The sequence below is a fragment of the Leptosomus discolor genome, chromosome 25 (assembly GCF_034619465.1).
Source record: "Leptosomus discolor isolate bLepDis1 chromosome 25, bLepDis1.hap2, whole genome shotgun sequence".
Taxonomy (NCBI): Eukaryota; Metazoa; Chordata; class Aves; order Leptosomiformes; family Leptosomidae; genus Leptosomus; species Leptosomus discolor.
Genome location: NC_141415.1, coordinates 7,980,717 through 7,994,908, shown reverse-complemented (window position 1 = coordinate 7,994,908; position 14,192 = coordinate 7,980,717). Strand labels below are relative to the sequence as shown.

At 69.8% G+C, this 14,192-nt stretch overlaps 2 protein-coding genes across 2 annotated transcripts; both read left to right on the top strand.

Moving 5' to 3' along the window:
• The first annotated feature begins 135 nt into the window (after positions 1 to 135).
• Positions 136 to 1,231, top strand: HCRT (hypocretin neuropeptide precursor). Its single transcript, XM_009956563.2, has 2 exons — positions 136 to 156; positions 788 to 1,231. Exons 1-2 carry the CDS (start codon positions 136 to 138, stop codon positions 1,229 to 1,231), a joined length of 465 nt encoding a protein of 154 aa, XP_009954865.2.
• A 928-nt stretch (positions 1,232 to 2,159) lies between these two features.
• On the top strand, positions 2,160 to 13,845 carry KCNH4 (potassium voltage-gated channel subfamily H member 4). The gene is made up of 16 exons (XM_086478133.1): positions 2,160 to 2,235; positions 5,378 to 5,611; positions 5,743 to 5,874; positions 6,078 to 6,205; positions 7,228 to 7,471; positions 7,678 to 7,835; positions 9,241 to 9,448; positions 9,677 to 9,871; positions 10,146 to 10,345; positions 10,727 to 10,976; positions 11,079 to 11,293; positions 12,340 to 12,387; positions 12,501 to 12,868; positions 13,014 to 13,120; positions 13,217 to 13,293; positions 13,372 to 13,845. Exons 1-16 carry the CDS (start codon positions 2,160 to 2,162, stop codon positions 13,843 to 13,845), a joined length of 3,114 nt encoding a protein of 1,037 aa, XP_086334259.1.
• The last annotated feature ends 347 nt before the right edge of the window (positions 13,846 to 14,192 follow it).

Below are 14,192 nucleotides of genomic sequence, written 5' to 3'. Positions count from 1 at the left end.
CGGTATTTTTGGCAGCACTATTGTGCCGGGCCCTATAAAGTGGTGGCTGTGGTGGGCTGCACAGGGTGCTGTGCTCTCGGCTGCCTGGTGGGACATGCCCCAGTGCTGCTCGGCCGCCTGAAGACCCTGGGAAGGATGGAGGTGCCCAACGCCAAGGTGGGGCCAGGGCACCGCAGCCCGTGGGGCTGGGAAGGCAGCAATGGGGGGAGGTTGGGATGTGGGGCCAGTGGTCTGGGGGTGCAGGAGGGCCTGGCTGGTTCCTCAGGAGCCCCGAGTGTGCAGCTCCTCCCCAGGGCTCCCCGACTGTGGCCAGCAGTCGATCGGGGGGGCTCAGCCCCACGCGGGCTCCTCGGGAGGGAGCTGGGCGCATGAGTGCTCTTGCTGCGTGTGCCGTGGCACTCGGTGAAGAGGGGAGGGTGTTTGCTGTGGCTGCCTTGTGCCAGAGCAGGGCAGGCGTGCTGGTGAGGGCACCCGCATCTGGCTGCTGGTCAGGGCATGGGTGGGGGCTGTAGTCACTGGGGCTGGGGGGGTGTGGGGAGCAGTACTCCCAGCTCCCCTGGGGGAGTGTGGTGCTGGCTGTGCCCCAGGGGTGCGGAAGGGTGATGCTCTGGGTGCACCCTGGTGTGGGGCTGGGCCCCCACAGCAGCGGGGACAAGCAGGCAGCACTGCAGTGACCAGGGCAGATGGGAGCTGAGACACCAGTGGGCACCGCAGACTGGGGCTGTGCAGAGCCCCCTTTCCAGCAATGCCGGCTGCCCTGCGCTAACTCTGCCCATTGCTCCGGCAGCTCCAGCGAGCCGCCTGCCTCTTGCTGCTGGTCCTGCTCTGCTCCCTGGCTGCTGCCCGGCAGAGTCTGCCCGAGTGCTGCCAGCAGAAGACCTGCTCCTGCCGCATCTATGACCTCCTGCACGGCATGGGCAACCACGCCGCCGGCATCCTCACGCTGGGCAAGAGGAAGAGCATCCCGCCGGCCTTCCAGAGCCGGCTCTACCGCCTGCTGCACGGCTCCGGCAACCACGCCGCGGGCATCCTCACCATGGGCAAGCGCGGGGAGCACCCTGGAACTGCCTGCCATGGTGCCTCGGGCTGCCCTGTGGGAGCGGACACCCAGCCAACGCCGGTGCTGCGGGGCATTGATGCCAGCCCTGCCAGCCCCAGGGAGTGCCGGGGACACTTGGGGAAGGACCTGCCCAAGAGCCAGGCCCTGGGAGCTGCCAAGAGCTTTTACTGAGAGGGGTGGGAGCAGAGAGGGGACCCCTGGGGGGACAGACCCCGGAGCTCGGTGTAAATAGCACTTTTACATACCTCCTCCTGGCCCCGGCCAAGCCTGCTCAGGGCACCGCAGGCACCGCTGGCCTTTTACAATAAATGGTAGCCTGATGTTGCCCGGCTCTGCCTTCTCTCTGGGGAGGGGCTGGGGGAGGGTCACAGCTCCGCTGCGGGGCGGACGGGGAGCCTGGTGCCTTCCTCTGCGGTGCCTGCACGTGGGCTCATCCGTGGTGCCCGCACTGGGGGTGTGTGTGGGCCCGGCTGGGCAGAACTGGGGCAAACCGAGCATCGACCAGGCTGCCCGGGAGCGCGGGGGGGGGGGGGGGGGGCGGGGGTGTGTGAAGCCCCCGTAAAGGGCTCGGAGCGCCCACCACCACAGCACCAGGTGATCCTCTCGTGGCCACAGGTCCCTGATCCCCACCCCACGCAGGGTCCTGGGGAGGGCTCCGGCGGCGTCCTGCCACCCCCGGGGACCCGCAGGGGGTCCCGCAGGACACGTCCTTGCCCCGCAGCCCCCGGCCGACACTGGGTCCTGCCCCTTCCGCAGCCTCCGTGGGCCCGGGAGGGCCGGTGCCCCGGTCCCGGTGCCGAGCAGGTGCCGGTGCGGCGGGTCCCGGTGCCGAGCGGGTCCCGGTGTCGACCAGATCCCGGCGCCTCCAACCCGGTGCCCCCCGGCACTGAGCGACCTGCCCCCGGGCGGGTGCCGGTGCCCGCCGGTGCCGAGGCCCCTCCCGGTGCCGGCAGCGCGCAGGGCCCGGGGCGGGGCGGGGGCGGGGCGGGAGCCCCGGGCGGGCCGGGCCGGGCCGAGCCGAGCCGGGAGCTGCCCGCGGCGCCGGGGCCGCACGTGCGGAGGGGCCCGGGGCGGCGGCGGAGCCGGGCCCCGCAGGACCATGCCGGTGATGAAGGGGCTGCTGGCGCCGCAGAACACCTTCCTGGACACCATCGCTACCCGCTTCGATGGCACACGTAGGGCCGGGGGCGGGCCGGGCCGGCGGGGAGCGGGGAGGGTCCGCGCTGGGCACGGCGGGGCCCCGGGCAGGGGCCGGCGCTGCCCCCCGGGAAGCGGCGGGGGGGGGGCGGCCGGGGCTCGGCTCGGCACCGCGGCCCCCGCGGCTCGGCAAGACGCGGCCGTCCACGCAGTCTGCGCTGTCCCGGGGACCCCCCGTGTCCGTAGCCGGTGCTCGGGGACCCCCGTGTCCATGTCCGTGGCCGGTGCTCAGGGACCCCCGTGTCCGTGGTCGGTCTCAGTACTCCCAGACCCCCCGTGTCCGCGGCCGGGCTCGGTGCTCCGGCCCCCCCCCCCCCCGTGTCCCCCGTGCCCCAGGCGGCCCCCGCGCCGCTCCCTCCGCCGCCCGTTCCCCGCTCCCGCTGCCGGGGCCCGCGGTCGGTGCCGGCGCGGCCGCGCTCAGCACCAGGGACAGAGCCCGGGCGCGGCGGGAGGGGCCGGGCGGGCCCCGGGGCGGGCGGGGGGGGCCCGGGGAGGGGGCCCGGCAGGGCTCACCCCGCCCAGGCTGCCCTGGCAGCCCCCAGGGGCCCGGCTTTGCCCCGTTCCGCGCCCGAGCGGCGCCCGGTCCCGGGGCGGGGGGACACACGCGTGGGTTGCACCTCACCCCGCGGTGGGCGGGGGTCGGGGTGCTGCCCCGAGGAGCCCCCGGAGCCGGGGCATCCCCGGAGCGAGGGGGCGGCCGTGGGGTGCAGGGTGTGCCTGGCCCTCGGGAAGCCCTGGTGCCGCCCACGGTGAGCCCTCGGTCAGCAAAGCGCCCACCCGCCCGCTCGGGGTCACGTCCCTGGGGAAGGTAGGTACCAGCATCGGTGGGTTTTGTTGGGGAGGGACGGGGAGCGGGGCCTGTGCTGCCCCAGCACCCTCCATTTTGGGGCCACTTCCCACGGCTGGCGTGTCCCCGGGAGCTGGGCTCCCCTCCGTGTCCCTGCCCGTGTGCTGGGGCCAGGGTGGATTAAAGCCCTGGCACGTCGAGGACAAGATCATGCCGGGGTGCCACGTGCCAGCTCCTGGTACCGCTGGCACCATGAAGCCACCTGGGGACGGGCTGTGTTCAGGCCTGACCCCAGGCCCCCCCCAAATCACCCGGAGCAGGGGTCTCCTGGGCCAGCTGCCTGCGGGGTTGGATGTCTCTTGCCTTGCTAAGAGGAACAGGCGCGAAGGTGGCACTGGGAGCCTGCGGTCACCTCCCACAGCACCATCGGGGCACCCCTGGGGTGTGTGTTGGCTGACGCTGGGCTGGCTCCCAGCCTGGGGTGCTGCGGGGCATCCCGGATGACACAGGGTGCCGCTTGCCCCTCGGAGCTCCCATTTGGGATGTCACCTTCGAGGCTGCAGTGCGTACGGCGGCAGCCAGCCCCGAGAGCCTTCCCCAGCTCAGACCCAGCTGCACCCAGAGGTGCCAGGGCAGAGCTGCATGTGCCTCATGCTGGTGATCCTCGAGTGTCCCTTGCAGAGGCAGAGGCTCCCCAGGGCTGGATCTGGCTCTCTGAGGAGAAAGGTCCCCAGGGGAGCTGCCTCCAACACCCCCCCCCTCCCCTCGACTGGAAGCCCTGGGGATTTGCCCCGGGGAGACAGGATTTGCCCCCGAAGCAGCCTGCCTTCAACTGAGCCAACCCGCCTTCCAGGCACTTTTAAACAGCGTCTGGCTTTTCGGGTTTGATGTGTTTCTTATCGGCTTTATCTGCCATGGAGAGGGGCTTTAGCTGCAGTGATACACCGTGCGAGTTAACCCTGCCTCTCCCGGGCAGCTGCTGCCCGCTGGGCTTGAGGGTACCTGTCCAGGCAAGTTGGCCACTGCGGCAGGGGGCTGCCGAGCCCCCCAGGGCTGTATCGCTCTGTTTGGCAGAGCTGCTCCCAAATACAAGCCCTTTTTTTTCTTTTCTAATAACACATCCTGGACAACGCCATAATCCTGGCTCCCCAGAGCCAAAATCTGGCCTTAGTCACAGCTTCAAGCTATTTTTGCTTCTCCAAGCTAATCCTGGGCTGAGCCGTGCTGTGGTGGCCCCGCTGCACCCCCATCGCACCAGGGCTGCCTGTGGCTGCTGTCCCCTCCTTCCCACAACCTCCTCTGCCCTTGCCGTGCCCGCACTACCCTGGCACAGCTCTGCTGGTGGTGCACGGGTGCTGTCGTCTGCTGCGGGGTCCCCTCCTTCACCCTGCGAGCGGCCAGACCACCTCTGCCTGCTCCTGGTGCCTGGGCTGTGGAGGTGCAGCGGTGCTGGGCTGGGGACCCACAGGCTGGAGACCGTGTCAGGGCTGGGGACACCCTGGTCTGGCCACACCGGGTGCAAACACAGCCCATGCGGCCGCACGCCCCGCTTCCTTGGCGTCCTTTTAGCACGAGGCCATCTGTCCTGCTGGCGCAGAGCCTGCAGCAAGGAGCTGCTGTGGCCCTGGGGACACAGACCCCTGCCCAGCCCATGGCTGGGGGGCTGCGGGGTGAAAGTGGCTGCTCTGTGGCTGGGCAGAGCATGGGGCTGGCAAGGACTTTCCTCTGCCTGGTGCCACCTCCCTGCTGGGGCAGGGGTGATGCTGGGAACCCTCCATGGTGCTCTGGCAGACCAAGGATGCTGAATTTCCCCTTCACCTCTGGCTTGTGCCAGCTCGGCAAGGGCCCTCGACTCACCCCAGGCTCGTGGCTTTCCTCTCACCCTCTTGGTGGGTGCCGCTGAGGTGCCGCGCCTGGGGCTGGAGGTCCCAGCACCGCAGCCTGGTGCCTCTGGGCTGGCAGCACCCGGCTGGGTTTGCCGCTGCTCCCGCTAAGCTGCCCGAGCCCCGGCGGGAGGTGGGAGCGGCAGATGGCGAGGGGGAGGCGTGGATCGCCTGGCTCGGGATCGCATCGCTGGCAATGGGCGCCAGGAGCTGGATCTGGGCTCCTTCCCCTTCCGGTGGACGGGGCTGGGGTCCTGCTCAGGATGGGGCCTTGGAGGCAGCAGGGCAGGGGATGAGCGAGCTCTGGGAGCAGCTGGGGGCAGCCAGGAGCTGGACGGAGCCCTGGCTCCGCTTCCCAGAGGGACCCGTGGGGTGCCAGGAGGGCTGGGCTCCCTTTCATGCCCCCTAGGGTGGCCCTGAGCCCTCAGGGGCGGCTGCATCTCCTTTCAGACAGCAACTTCATCCTGGCCAACGCACAGGTCCGCCGTGGCTTCCCCATCGTCTACTGCTCCGACGGCTTCTGCGACCTCACCGGCTTCGCCCGCACCGAGGTCATGCAGAAGAACTGCAGCTGCCGCTTCCTCTACGGGGCCGAGACCAGCGAGCCCGTCCTCCAGCGCATCGAGAAGGTGCTGGATGGCAGGCAGGAGTACCAGACCGAGGTCTGCTTCTACAAGAAGGGTGGTGAGTGGTGCATGGGGCTGGGTCCCTGCCTGTGGCTCCGGCTGGGACTCAGCCCCGTGCCGGCGCTGGGGTGAAGCCACCGAGCAGCGGAAGGGGGTGTCCTGCCTTCACCACCGCTCTCCTCCATGCAGGAGCTGCCTTCTGGTGCCTGCTGGACATCATGCCCATCAAGAACGAGAAAGGGGAGGTGGTGCTTTTCCTCTTCTCCTTCAAGGACATCACGGAGACTCGGGGCAAGAGCCACCTGGGTGACAAGAAGGAGGGTGAGCTGTGGCTGCGAGACGGGGACAGGGTTTGGGGAGCGGCATGCATGGTGGGCACGTGGCCAAGGGGGTCGCAGCCCCCTGCTGGGTCCTGCCTGCCCTTGTGCACCCGTGCAAGGAGGGGTACCTGAAGCAGCCCCTGCTCTGCAGCACCAGCAGTGGCACAGTGTTCCCACTAACCCAGCGTGTCTTGCCCGCTGCAGGGAAGCAGAGGAGTAAGAAGCCCAGGAGCTCGCACCTGCAGGCAGCACGGAGGCAGGGCCAGACGGTTCTGCACCGGCTCAGCAGCCAGTTTGCCCGGAGGGACCACAGCGAGATGAAAATCAACCGCGTAAGGACCTGGGGGAGCCCTCAGCTTGGCCTGGTGCCTCCTGGGCTGGGGCTGCGGGCAGGCTGTCGGTGCTGCAGCTCCCGCGGGATCAGCCCCACATCACTGGGATGCTCTGCCCATGCACACACATCAGTGGCTTCCCCAGCCACCGAAATGCCCCCCGCCCCCAGCAGCTGCACCGTGGTGCAGGCGGCAAATGTGGTTTGTTGGCAGCAGGAGAGAGACCAGCGGGTGCCCAGAGCTTGCCGTGGGGAGAACAGATCTTCTGGCAGCTCTCGCAGGGCTGTGTCTCTCCTCGCACGTTAGCTGCCAGGAAAAGCCACCCCTCGCTCGCAGCGCAGCCGTGCCGGCCCCGGGGAGCACGTTACCAGGCTGCGGCAGCCGCGGGCGCGCGAGCAGCAGAGCTTCCAGCAGCAGCAGGGACTGGTGTCACCTCTGTGCCAGCCCCTTCGCATGGCTGCAGTGCCCCCGGGAAGGGTCCCCGGGCACGGCCACAGCAACAGGCACCACCTGCAGATGGGCACCAGGGCGGGGGTCTCTCACTGGCTGAGAGCGGCTGGGGGCCCGGAGCTGGCCAGCAGGCGAAGGGTTTCAGTGTGCCAGTCTTGAATTTTGGGGACTTGGGTGGGATGGACCTGGCTCTCCCCTCGGCCATGCTGGGCTCTCGCTGCCCCCCAGCAGCGCCGCATCCCTGCGGGGGGTGGGGGTGCCTCTACCCCAGCATGTGAATTGGCACCTGAGATGGTTCTGGGCAGCAGCTGGCGGTGCCAGTGGATTACTGTTAATAGCATTAGCATAGCGTTAATTGATGTGCCGTAATCGGGCATTCTGTGCCCATCTCTGAGGGTGACCTCAGCGCAGCCCACGTGCCCCGCTGGAAAAGCGCGCCCATCACCCCGGCGTCAGGGGGTGTCAGCCAGGCTGGGAGGACTCAGGGCCGGGGGGTGTGGGGCTGCGGTGGCCTCCACCTGCAGGACGGCCCTTGCGCCATCTGCGTGCCACCCTGCCGCTTGCTCCCCCAGAACGTGTTTGAGAACAAGCCGTCCATCCCCGAGTACAAAGTGGCCTCGGTGCAGAAGTCCCGCTTCATCCTGCTCCACTACAGCATCTTCAAGGCCCTCTGGGACTGGCTGATCCTGCTGGCCACCTTCTACGTGGCTGTCACCGTCCCCTACAACGTCTGCTTCACGGGCACGGAGGACAGCCTCTCGGCCGCCCGCAGCACCATCGTCAGCGACATCGCCGTGGAGATGCTCTTCATCCTGGGTAGGTCCGTGCCGAAGCACCCATCTGGGCCAGGTGGGGCAGGGATGTGGCCAGAGGAGCGATGGAGAGGGGCGCTGGCATCGCTTCGCCCCTCCTGCTGGTGCTGAGCACCCCGGGAGTGGGGCCCAGGTTGGCCACAGACCCCGGCCCAGCTCCGCCAGCCGCGGCGGGGGCGGTGAGGGCCGGTCCTGCTCTCCCCGGGGCAGACATCGTCCTGAATTTCCGGACGACGTACGTGAGCCAGTCGGGCCAGGTGGTGTACGACCCCCGCTCCATCTGCATCCACTACGTGGCCACCTGGTTCTTTGTGGATCTGATCGCCGCTCTGCCCTTCGATCTGCTCTACGTCTTCAACGTGACCGTGGTGAGCACCGCTTGCGCCGCGGGTGGGAGGCGGCGGGGGGAGGTGACCCCTTTTCCAGGGATCCGCTTCTCGCACGCCTGCCTGGGAGCGGCACGGGCAGCGAGGGGAAGCAGCGATGGCAGCTATAGCGGGAAGCCTCCCACGCGTCTTAATTTAACCAGAGGCTGCCACAAACGACAGTCACTGCCAAGGCACCGCTCCAGGAGTTGCAGGCAGGCGCCCGCCCTGCACCCAACACCCAGCACCCAGCGCGCCTGTGCTCTGCCCGGGGTACGGAGCAGCTCCGAGCAGCTCCACGCCCTCGTGCAAACACCCCGTGCACACACACCCCGTCACAACGAGGGGCACTTGCACATTGCCCGCTCTGGCAGGGGGGTGCCCACGCGTGCAGGCACACGCCGGTAAGGAAGGCAGGTCCCAGCCTGAGCCTGCCCGGGCTCCCGAGGGGCCCCGCAAGTCACTGCTGGCACCAGCCCCTTCCCAGCCCCTGCTAATTGGGGCAGGGAGGCGAGCGCGGAGGCTGTAATTACACTTACTGGAGGCAGAGGAGTGTGCGGGGAGGACGAGGGCACTTGGGGCTGGAACTGCCCCCCTGAGCAGCCCTGGTGGAGCTGCCAGCAGGAAAACAACCGCGGCGGAGGCAGGGGCACGTTCCCGCGGCTGCGGCCATAGGGGCTGTCGCTGCTGCTGCCTCTGCCGGGGCCGGGCAAGCCGGGGGCCCGCAGCTGTGGCTGGCAGGGTGGGCAGCCCTGGCAGGGACCCCCTGGGCAGCATGGCGCGGAGTGGGGCTGAGCCACCCAGCGAGCAGCTCCATCCTGACCCACCGTGGTGGGATCTGACCCCGGCGTCTGCTCTGGCACAGCCCCTGCCCGGTGGCCCTGCCCGTCCCACAGCCCTGGGCTCCCGCGAGGTGCCCGGTGCAGCGCTGGCAGGAGGCAGAAGGACGAGAGAGGAGCTTTGTGCGAGGTGGGAGGCCCTGGGGCGCTCGTGCCCAAACCCCCCTGCTCTCTTTGCCCAGGATCTCTGCAGGAAAGGCACAGCACCTTGCTGAGATGTCCCCCCGCAAATAGATTAGACCAGCTTTCTGCCAGCACAGCTTCACCAAACGCAGCCTCTGATAGCAACGCCAGTGCTGCCTGCTCCCCCTCCTGCCAGTCACCTCCCTGCCCCTCTCCAGCACCCCAAGTCTCCCAGGGTGTGACCCCGGCTGCCTGCTGGGCATGGCATAGCGGTGGGAAGCTGCCTGGGGATGAGCTCTTCCCAGCTCGCCCTGTAGCCCACAGCCCTCCTGGCAGGTGTGGGGGGTGGTGAAGGGTCCCTGCCCCAGGGGGAGGTGGAGGGGGGGGGTCCCTGCCCACCCCTGCTTGCAGCTCCGCCGGGTTCACCCTCCTGCCCCACTCCCCAGACCTCGCTGGTTCACCTGCTGAAGACGGTGCGGCTGCTGCGGCTGCTGCGGCTGCTGCAGAAGCTGGACCGGTACTCGCAGTACAGCGCCATGGTGCTCACCCTGCTCATGTCCATGTTCGCGCTGCTGGCCCACTGGATGGCCTGCATCTGGTACGTCATCGGCCGCAAGGAGTTGGAGAGCAACGACCCCCAGACCTGGGACATCGGTGAGCGGGGCTGCCTGCGCGCGGGGGGGGCACGTTCGGGACGCCCGGCTGCCCCCGTGCTGTGGGCAGGAGGGAGCGGGGCAGAGGGGAGTCCCGTGGGGCGGGCAGCGGCGGGGGCTGCAGCCCTTCTGGCTGGCTCCTGCCTGTGGAGCAAGGCCGGGGCAGGGACAGGAGCTGTGCTGGCCCCGAGCCCCTCGGGGAGCGCTAACCTCTGGCTGTGCTTGGCAGGCTGGCTGCACGAGCTGGGCAAGAGGCTGGAGGCTCCCTACATCAACAACTCGGTGGGGGGCCCCTCCATCCGCAGCGCCTACATCGCCTCCCTCTACTTCACCCTCAGCAGCCTGACCAGCGTGGGCTTCGGCAACGTCTGCGCCAACACCGACGCCGAGAAGATCTTCTCCATCTGCACCATGCTCATCGGGGGTGAGGCGGGGAGTGGGGCAGGGCTTGGGGGGCTTCATCTCCGGCTGCCGGAGCCGTGGGTGCGGCAGGTACCCAGGCAGGGCACTGGGAGAGGGGATGAACATGTGTGTCCCATGGGACGGCCCTGGGGCTGGGGTTAGGGCAGGAGGGCTGCGCCCCTCAGCCCCTCGTTGCTGGTGGCGGCAGAGCCCAGACCCTGCCCGGGCCCCCGTACGCCGCAGCCCCCACCCAGCTGGCCCCTCGGCGGGTCTGACGCTGCCCTCCCGACCCGCAGCGCTGATGCACGCCGTCGTCTTCGGCAACGTCACGGCCATCATCCAGCGCATGTACTCCCGCCGCTCCCTCTACCACACCCGCATGAAGGACCTCAAGGACTTCATCCGCGTCCACCGCCTGCCCCAGCAGCTCAAGCAGAGGATGCTGGAGTACTTCCAGACCACCTGGTCGGTGAACAACGGCATCGATGCCAACGAGGTAGGAGGCGTTGGCCGGGTGGGGCCAGCCCCCCTCAGGCCCCCCCATCCTGCACCAGTGAGGGGGTGACGGGGCTGGCAGGGCCAGCTACGAGGGTGCAAGTGTGTGCGTACGTACACGTGTGCAGACGTGCACGTGTCCGTGCTCTGTGGCTGGAGGGACCAGAGCTGCGTGCCAGGTCTGGGGCTGATTCCTGCCAGCACAGGGAGCGGGACAGGCCCGTGGAGCAGCGGAGCCCATCACCGTGGTTAGAGCTGCCCTGCGTTTGCCGGCCGGGACTGCTGGGCTCTGCTCCAAAGGGGGATCTGTCCCCTGGGGCTGTCAGGTGGGGACGGCTGCTCCCTGCCACCCGCACCCCAGCAGCCCGGCCGCTCTCCCCAGCTGCTGCACGACTTCCCCGACGAGCTGCGCGCGGACGTGGCCATGCACCTCAACAAGGACATCCTGCAGCTGCCCATCTTCGAGACGGCCAGCCGGGGCTGCCTCCGCTCCCTCTCGCTCCACATCAAGACCTCGTTCTGCGCCCCGGGGGAGTACCTGCTGCGCCAGGGCGATGCGCTGCAGGCCAACTACTTCGTCTGCTCCGGCTCCCTCGAGGTGCTGAAGGACAACGTGGTCCTGGCCATCCTGGGTGAGAGCAGGCGGCGTGGGCTCTCCCCCAGCCCCTTCTGCTGCCCGGCCAGCTGAGGGGCCCGGGGCTCGTGCCACTAGCCCACCCTCGTCCGCTCTGCAGGCAAAGGGGATTTGATCGGAGCCGACCTGTGCAGCACGGACCAAGTGATCAAGACCAACGCGGACGTGAAGGCGCTGACCTACTGCGACCTGCAGTACATCGGGCTACGGGGGCTCTGCGAGGTGCTGCAGCTCTACCCCGAGTACGCCAGCAAGTTCACGGCGGACATCCACCAGGACCTGACCTTCAACCTGCGGGAGGGCAGCGAGATGGAGGTGGGTGCGTGTCCTCCCTCGCAGGCCCCTTCCCGTCCTTGCGGCCCCGGGGACCGGATCAGGGCTGGGGCTCTGCACGGCCGCACAAGGGGAGTTTTTCCCCTCCCTGCTCGCCGTCCCCAGGCTCCGAGGCTGGGGCGGGGGCTGCGGCTGCACCACCCTGGCCGTGCAGGTACGTCCCGTCCCATCTCCTCTCGGCTCCGCGCAGCCGGGGCAATTAGAAGCAGGAGCATTTGCAATGCAGGAGGCTGAGGCAGAGGGAAGGCTTGGAAATGGGGGTGGAGGGGATCGGGGGGGCACCGCGGGACAGGCAGCCAGGGCACGGCCCCCCCCCGGTGCGCAGGAGGCAGCGCCGGGGGCTGCTGGGTTTAGTCACGCTGCCGACTCCAGCAGTCGGGGGGATGTTCTGCTGCAGAAATAGCTCTGCAGCGCTTTTCCTCCCCCGTCTCTGCTGCTGGCTCTGTACTGGCACCGAGCGGCCGGGGTCTCCTCCAGAGCATCTGCCCCCCGGTACCCGCCACCCCCAGGCCCTGCAGAGGTGGGGCAGGAGGTTGCTCTCTAGATCCCAGACGGCCCTACCAAACCCCAATGTGCCCATCGCCCAGGAGAGGTATAAATAAACCGAGGGCAGAGGATGCAAGCAGGGCTCGCCAGGTCCTGCGGAAGCCCTGTGCACCCTCCCCTGGCCAGCAGCGTGCTCCGGGGCAGCTGATGCTCCTATGGCTGAGCCGAGGCTGGGATCTGGGGCGCAGCCTTGGCTACAACTCGGGACACGCAGGCCGAGATGGGCAGCTCATCAGTGTCAGGGCAGTGGCAGAGGAAGGAGAGCGGGCAAGGGGCTGCAGAGGCCGGTGCTGGGGCTGATGCGTGGGGCTGGGGGATGTTTGGTCACCCAGGGGGACACCGAGAGGCTAGGAGGGCTGCGTGCCGGGGTGGGGAGCGGGTGGGCACATGCCCGGCACCGCGTCTGCCTGCGGCCGGTCCCCGCGGAGCCGTGCGGGTGTCCCACATGCTGCTGAACTGGTGGCCATCTGCTCTCTCCGCAGGGGCTCTGCCGCTACTCCCGGTCCCCGCGGCTGTCGCAGACACCGCAGGTTTGTGCCTCGCCAGGGGCAGGCGGCGGGGAGGACAGGGCAGGGGTGGCTGTGGCTGGCCTTGGCACCTGCGTGAGGACGAGCCCTGACCTCCTCCCCACACCCGCCTGCAGCCTCGTCCAGAGAGCGGTGCCGCCCCGGAGAAGCCCCTTCCCTCCATCCTGGAGGATGAGGAAGAGCCTGACGAGGTCTTCCAGCACTCGCCCACCACCATCACCCGCCGCAAGCTGCTGCTGCCCCAGCTGAGCAGCCCGGCACGCCACGGCTCCCTGAGCAGCCTCCTGGGCGATGAGCTGTGCCAGATCTCAGCCCTGCGGCGCAACTGCCGCTCCCCAGCCCGCTGCAGCCGGGGCCGCAGCCCCTCTCCGCAGTGCCGGAGGGACGCCCAGCTCCCAGAGCGGGAGGGTGGCACAGGCAGGAGGCCGGCCAAGCTCCTCATCCCCTCCCTGCACGCCTACGGCCCCCCAGACCTCAGCCCCAGGTAAGGCCGGGACATGCCGGTGGCTCGTCTCACTGCTGTGGGTTTGTGCCGGCTGGGCTGCGCGGGGCCCCAGGAGGCCACTGGGGATGGTGGCAGAGGGGCGAGGGGGTGACAAGGACCAGCCCTCACCCCCTCCCTGCCTTAGAGTTGTGGATGGGATTGAAGACAATGGGGTGACATCAGAGCCACAAACTTTCTGCTTCAACGTGGACCCTCCACTGCAGAGCGCGGCGAGGGACTCCCCCACGTCAGGTACCTCCGGCAGCTGCCGGGCACGGCCAGGGGCGCTGGCCGCGGGGCTGGGGGCCTTGGGGAGCCCTCTGCCACTGGCCGGGTCTTCCCCGGCAGGGACCGATGCGGGTGGCCCAGCCCTGGCGATGGAAGCGGAGGAGATAAAGCAGAACATCAGAAGGCTCAACCAGGAGGTGCGGCGGGGGCCGGGGCTGGGGGGGGGCTCGGCCGGGGCCGTCTGCCGGTGCTCACCGCTCTCCCTCCCCTTCCAGATCAACCACCTCAACCAGGAGGTTTCCCACCTCAGCCGGGAGCTGCAGCGCATGATGGAGCTGCTCCAGGGCCGCCTGGGCGCCCCGCAGCCCCCCGCCTGCCCCTACCGCCCGCCGGCCGCCGCCTCGCCGCCCCCCCGGCCCTCGCCCCCCTCTGCCCCGGTGCCCCCCTCGCCCCCCCCGGCGCCCCCCAGCTCCCACAGCTCCCCCTCCGCCAGCCCCCGGGCCAAGCGCTGCCCCGTCCGCAGCCGCTCGGCCCACATCGCCGCCAGCCCCGCCGTGCACCCCTGGGGGGGCGCCGAGGGGCCTTGCCCACCGCGGCGGGACGCCCCCAGCCCGGGCCCCCGCCACGCCTCGGACTCGCAGCCCCTCTCGCTGCCACCCCGCTCTGCCCACTCCTTCCCCGGCTGCTCGGCCGGTGGTCGGCCCCGCTCCCACCTGCAGCCCCGCTCCAGCTCCACCAGCTCCCACTGACCCCGCGGGCACCGGGGCGGCGGCGGGGGACCCTCGCCCCGGGGCACCCTCGCCCGCCGCCCCGCTCTGCCCGCCTCGCTGCCCAGGACACGCTGGCTCCGGCCTCGCCCCGGTCACCGGGTCCGACTCCGCCGGCCCGAGCCCCCCCCCCCCCGACCCCCGGAGGCGGCCGCCGGAGCGGGGCAGCGGCAGGGGGCAGCCCGCAGCCACCGCCCCGCTCCCGCCCGGGGGGCAGCGCTCGCCCCGGCCCCCACCAGCAGGGATTTTGATACGGTTTTATACTCTTCGCCCACGGGGTCTTTTTTACGATCGGGCCAGGCCCGACAGCCCCTCCCGGGACCCCCCTG

Excerpts from the sequence above, each read along its gene's own strand:
- KCNH4 (XM_086478133.1), top strand. The coding sequence starts at position 2,160 with ATGCCGGTGATGAAGGGGCTGCTGGCGCCGCAGAACACCTTCCTGGAC. Across the intron at positions 5,875-6,077 it reads CCTGGGTGACAAGAAGGAGG|GGAAGCAGAGGAGTAAGAAG; the intron begins GTGAGCTGTGGC and ends TGCCCGCTGCAG. Across the intron at positions 7,836-9,240 it reads ACGTCTTCAACGTGACCGTG|ACCTCGCTGGTTCACCTGCT; the intron begins GTGAGCACCGCT and ends CCCACTCCCCAG.
- HCRT (XM_009956563.2), top strand. The coding sequence starts at position 136 with ATGGAGGTGCCCAACGCCAAG. Across the intron at positions 157-787 it reads TGGAGGTGCCCAACGCCAAG|CTCCAGCGAGCCGCCTGCCT; the intron begins GTGGGGCCAGGG and ends TTGCTCCGGCAG.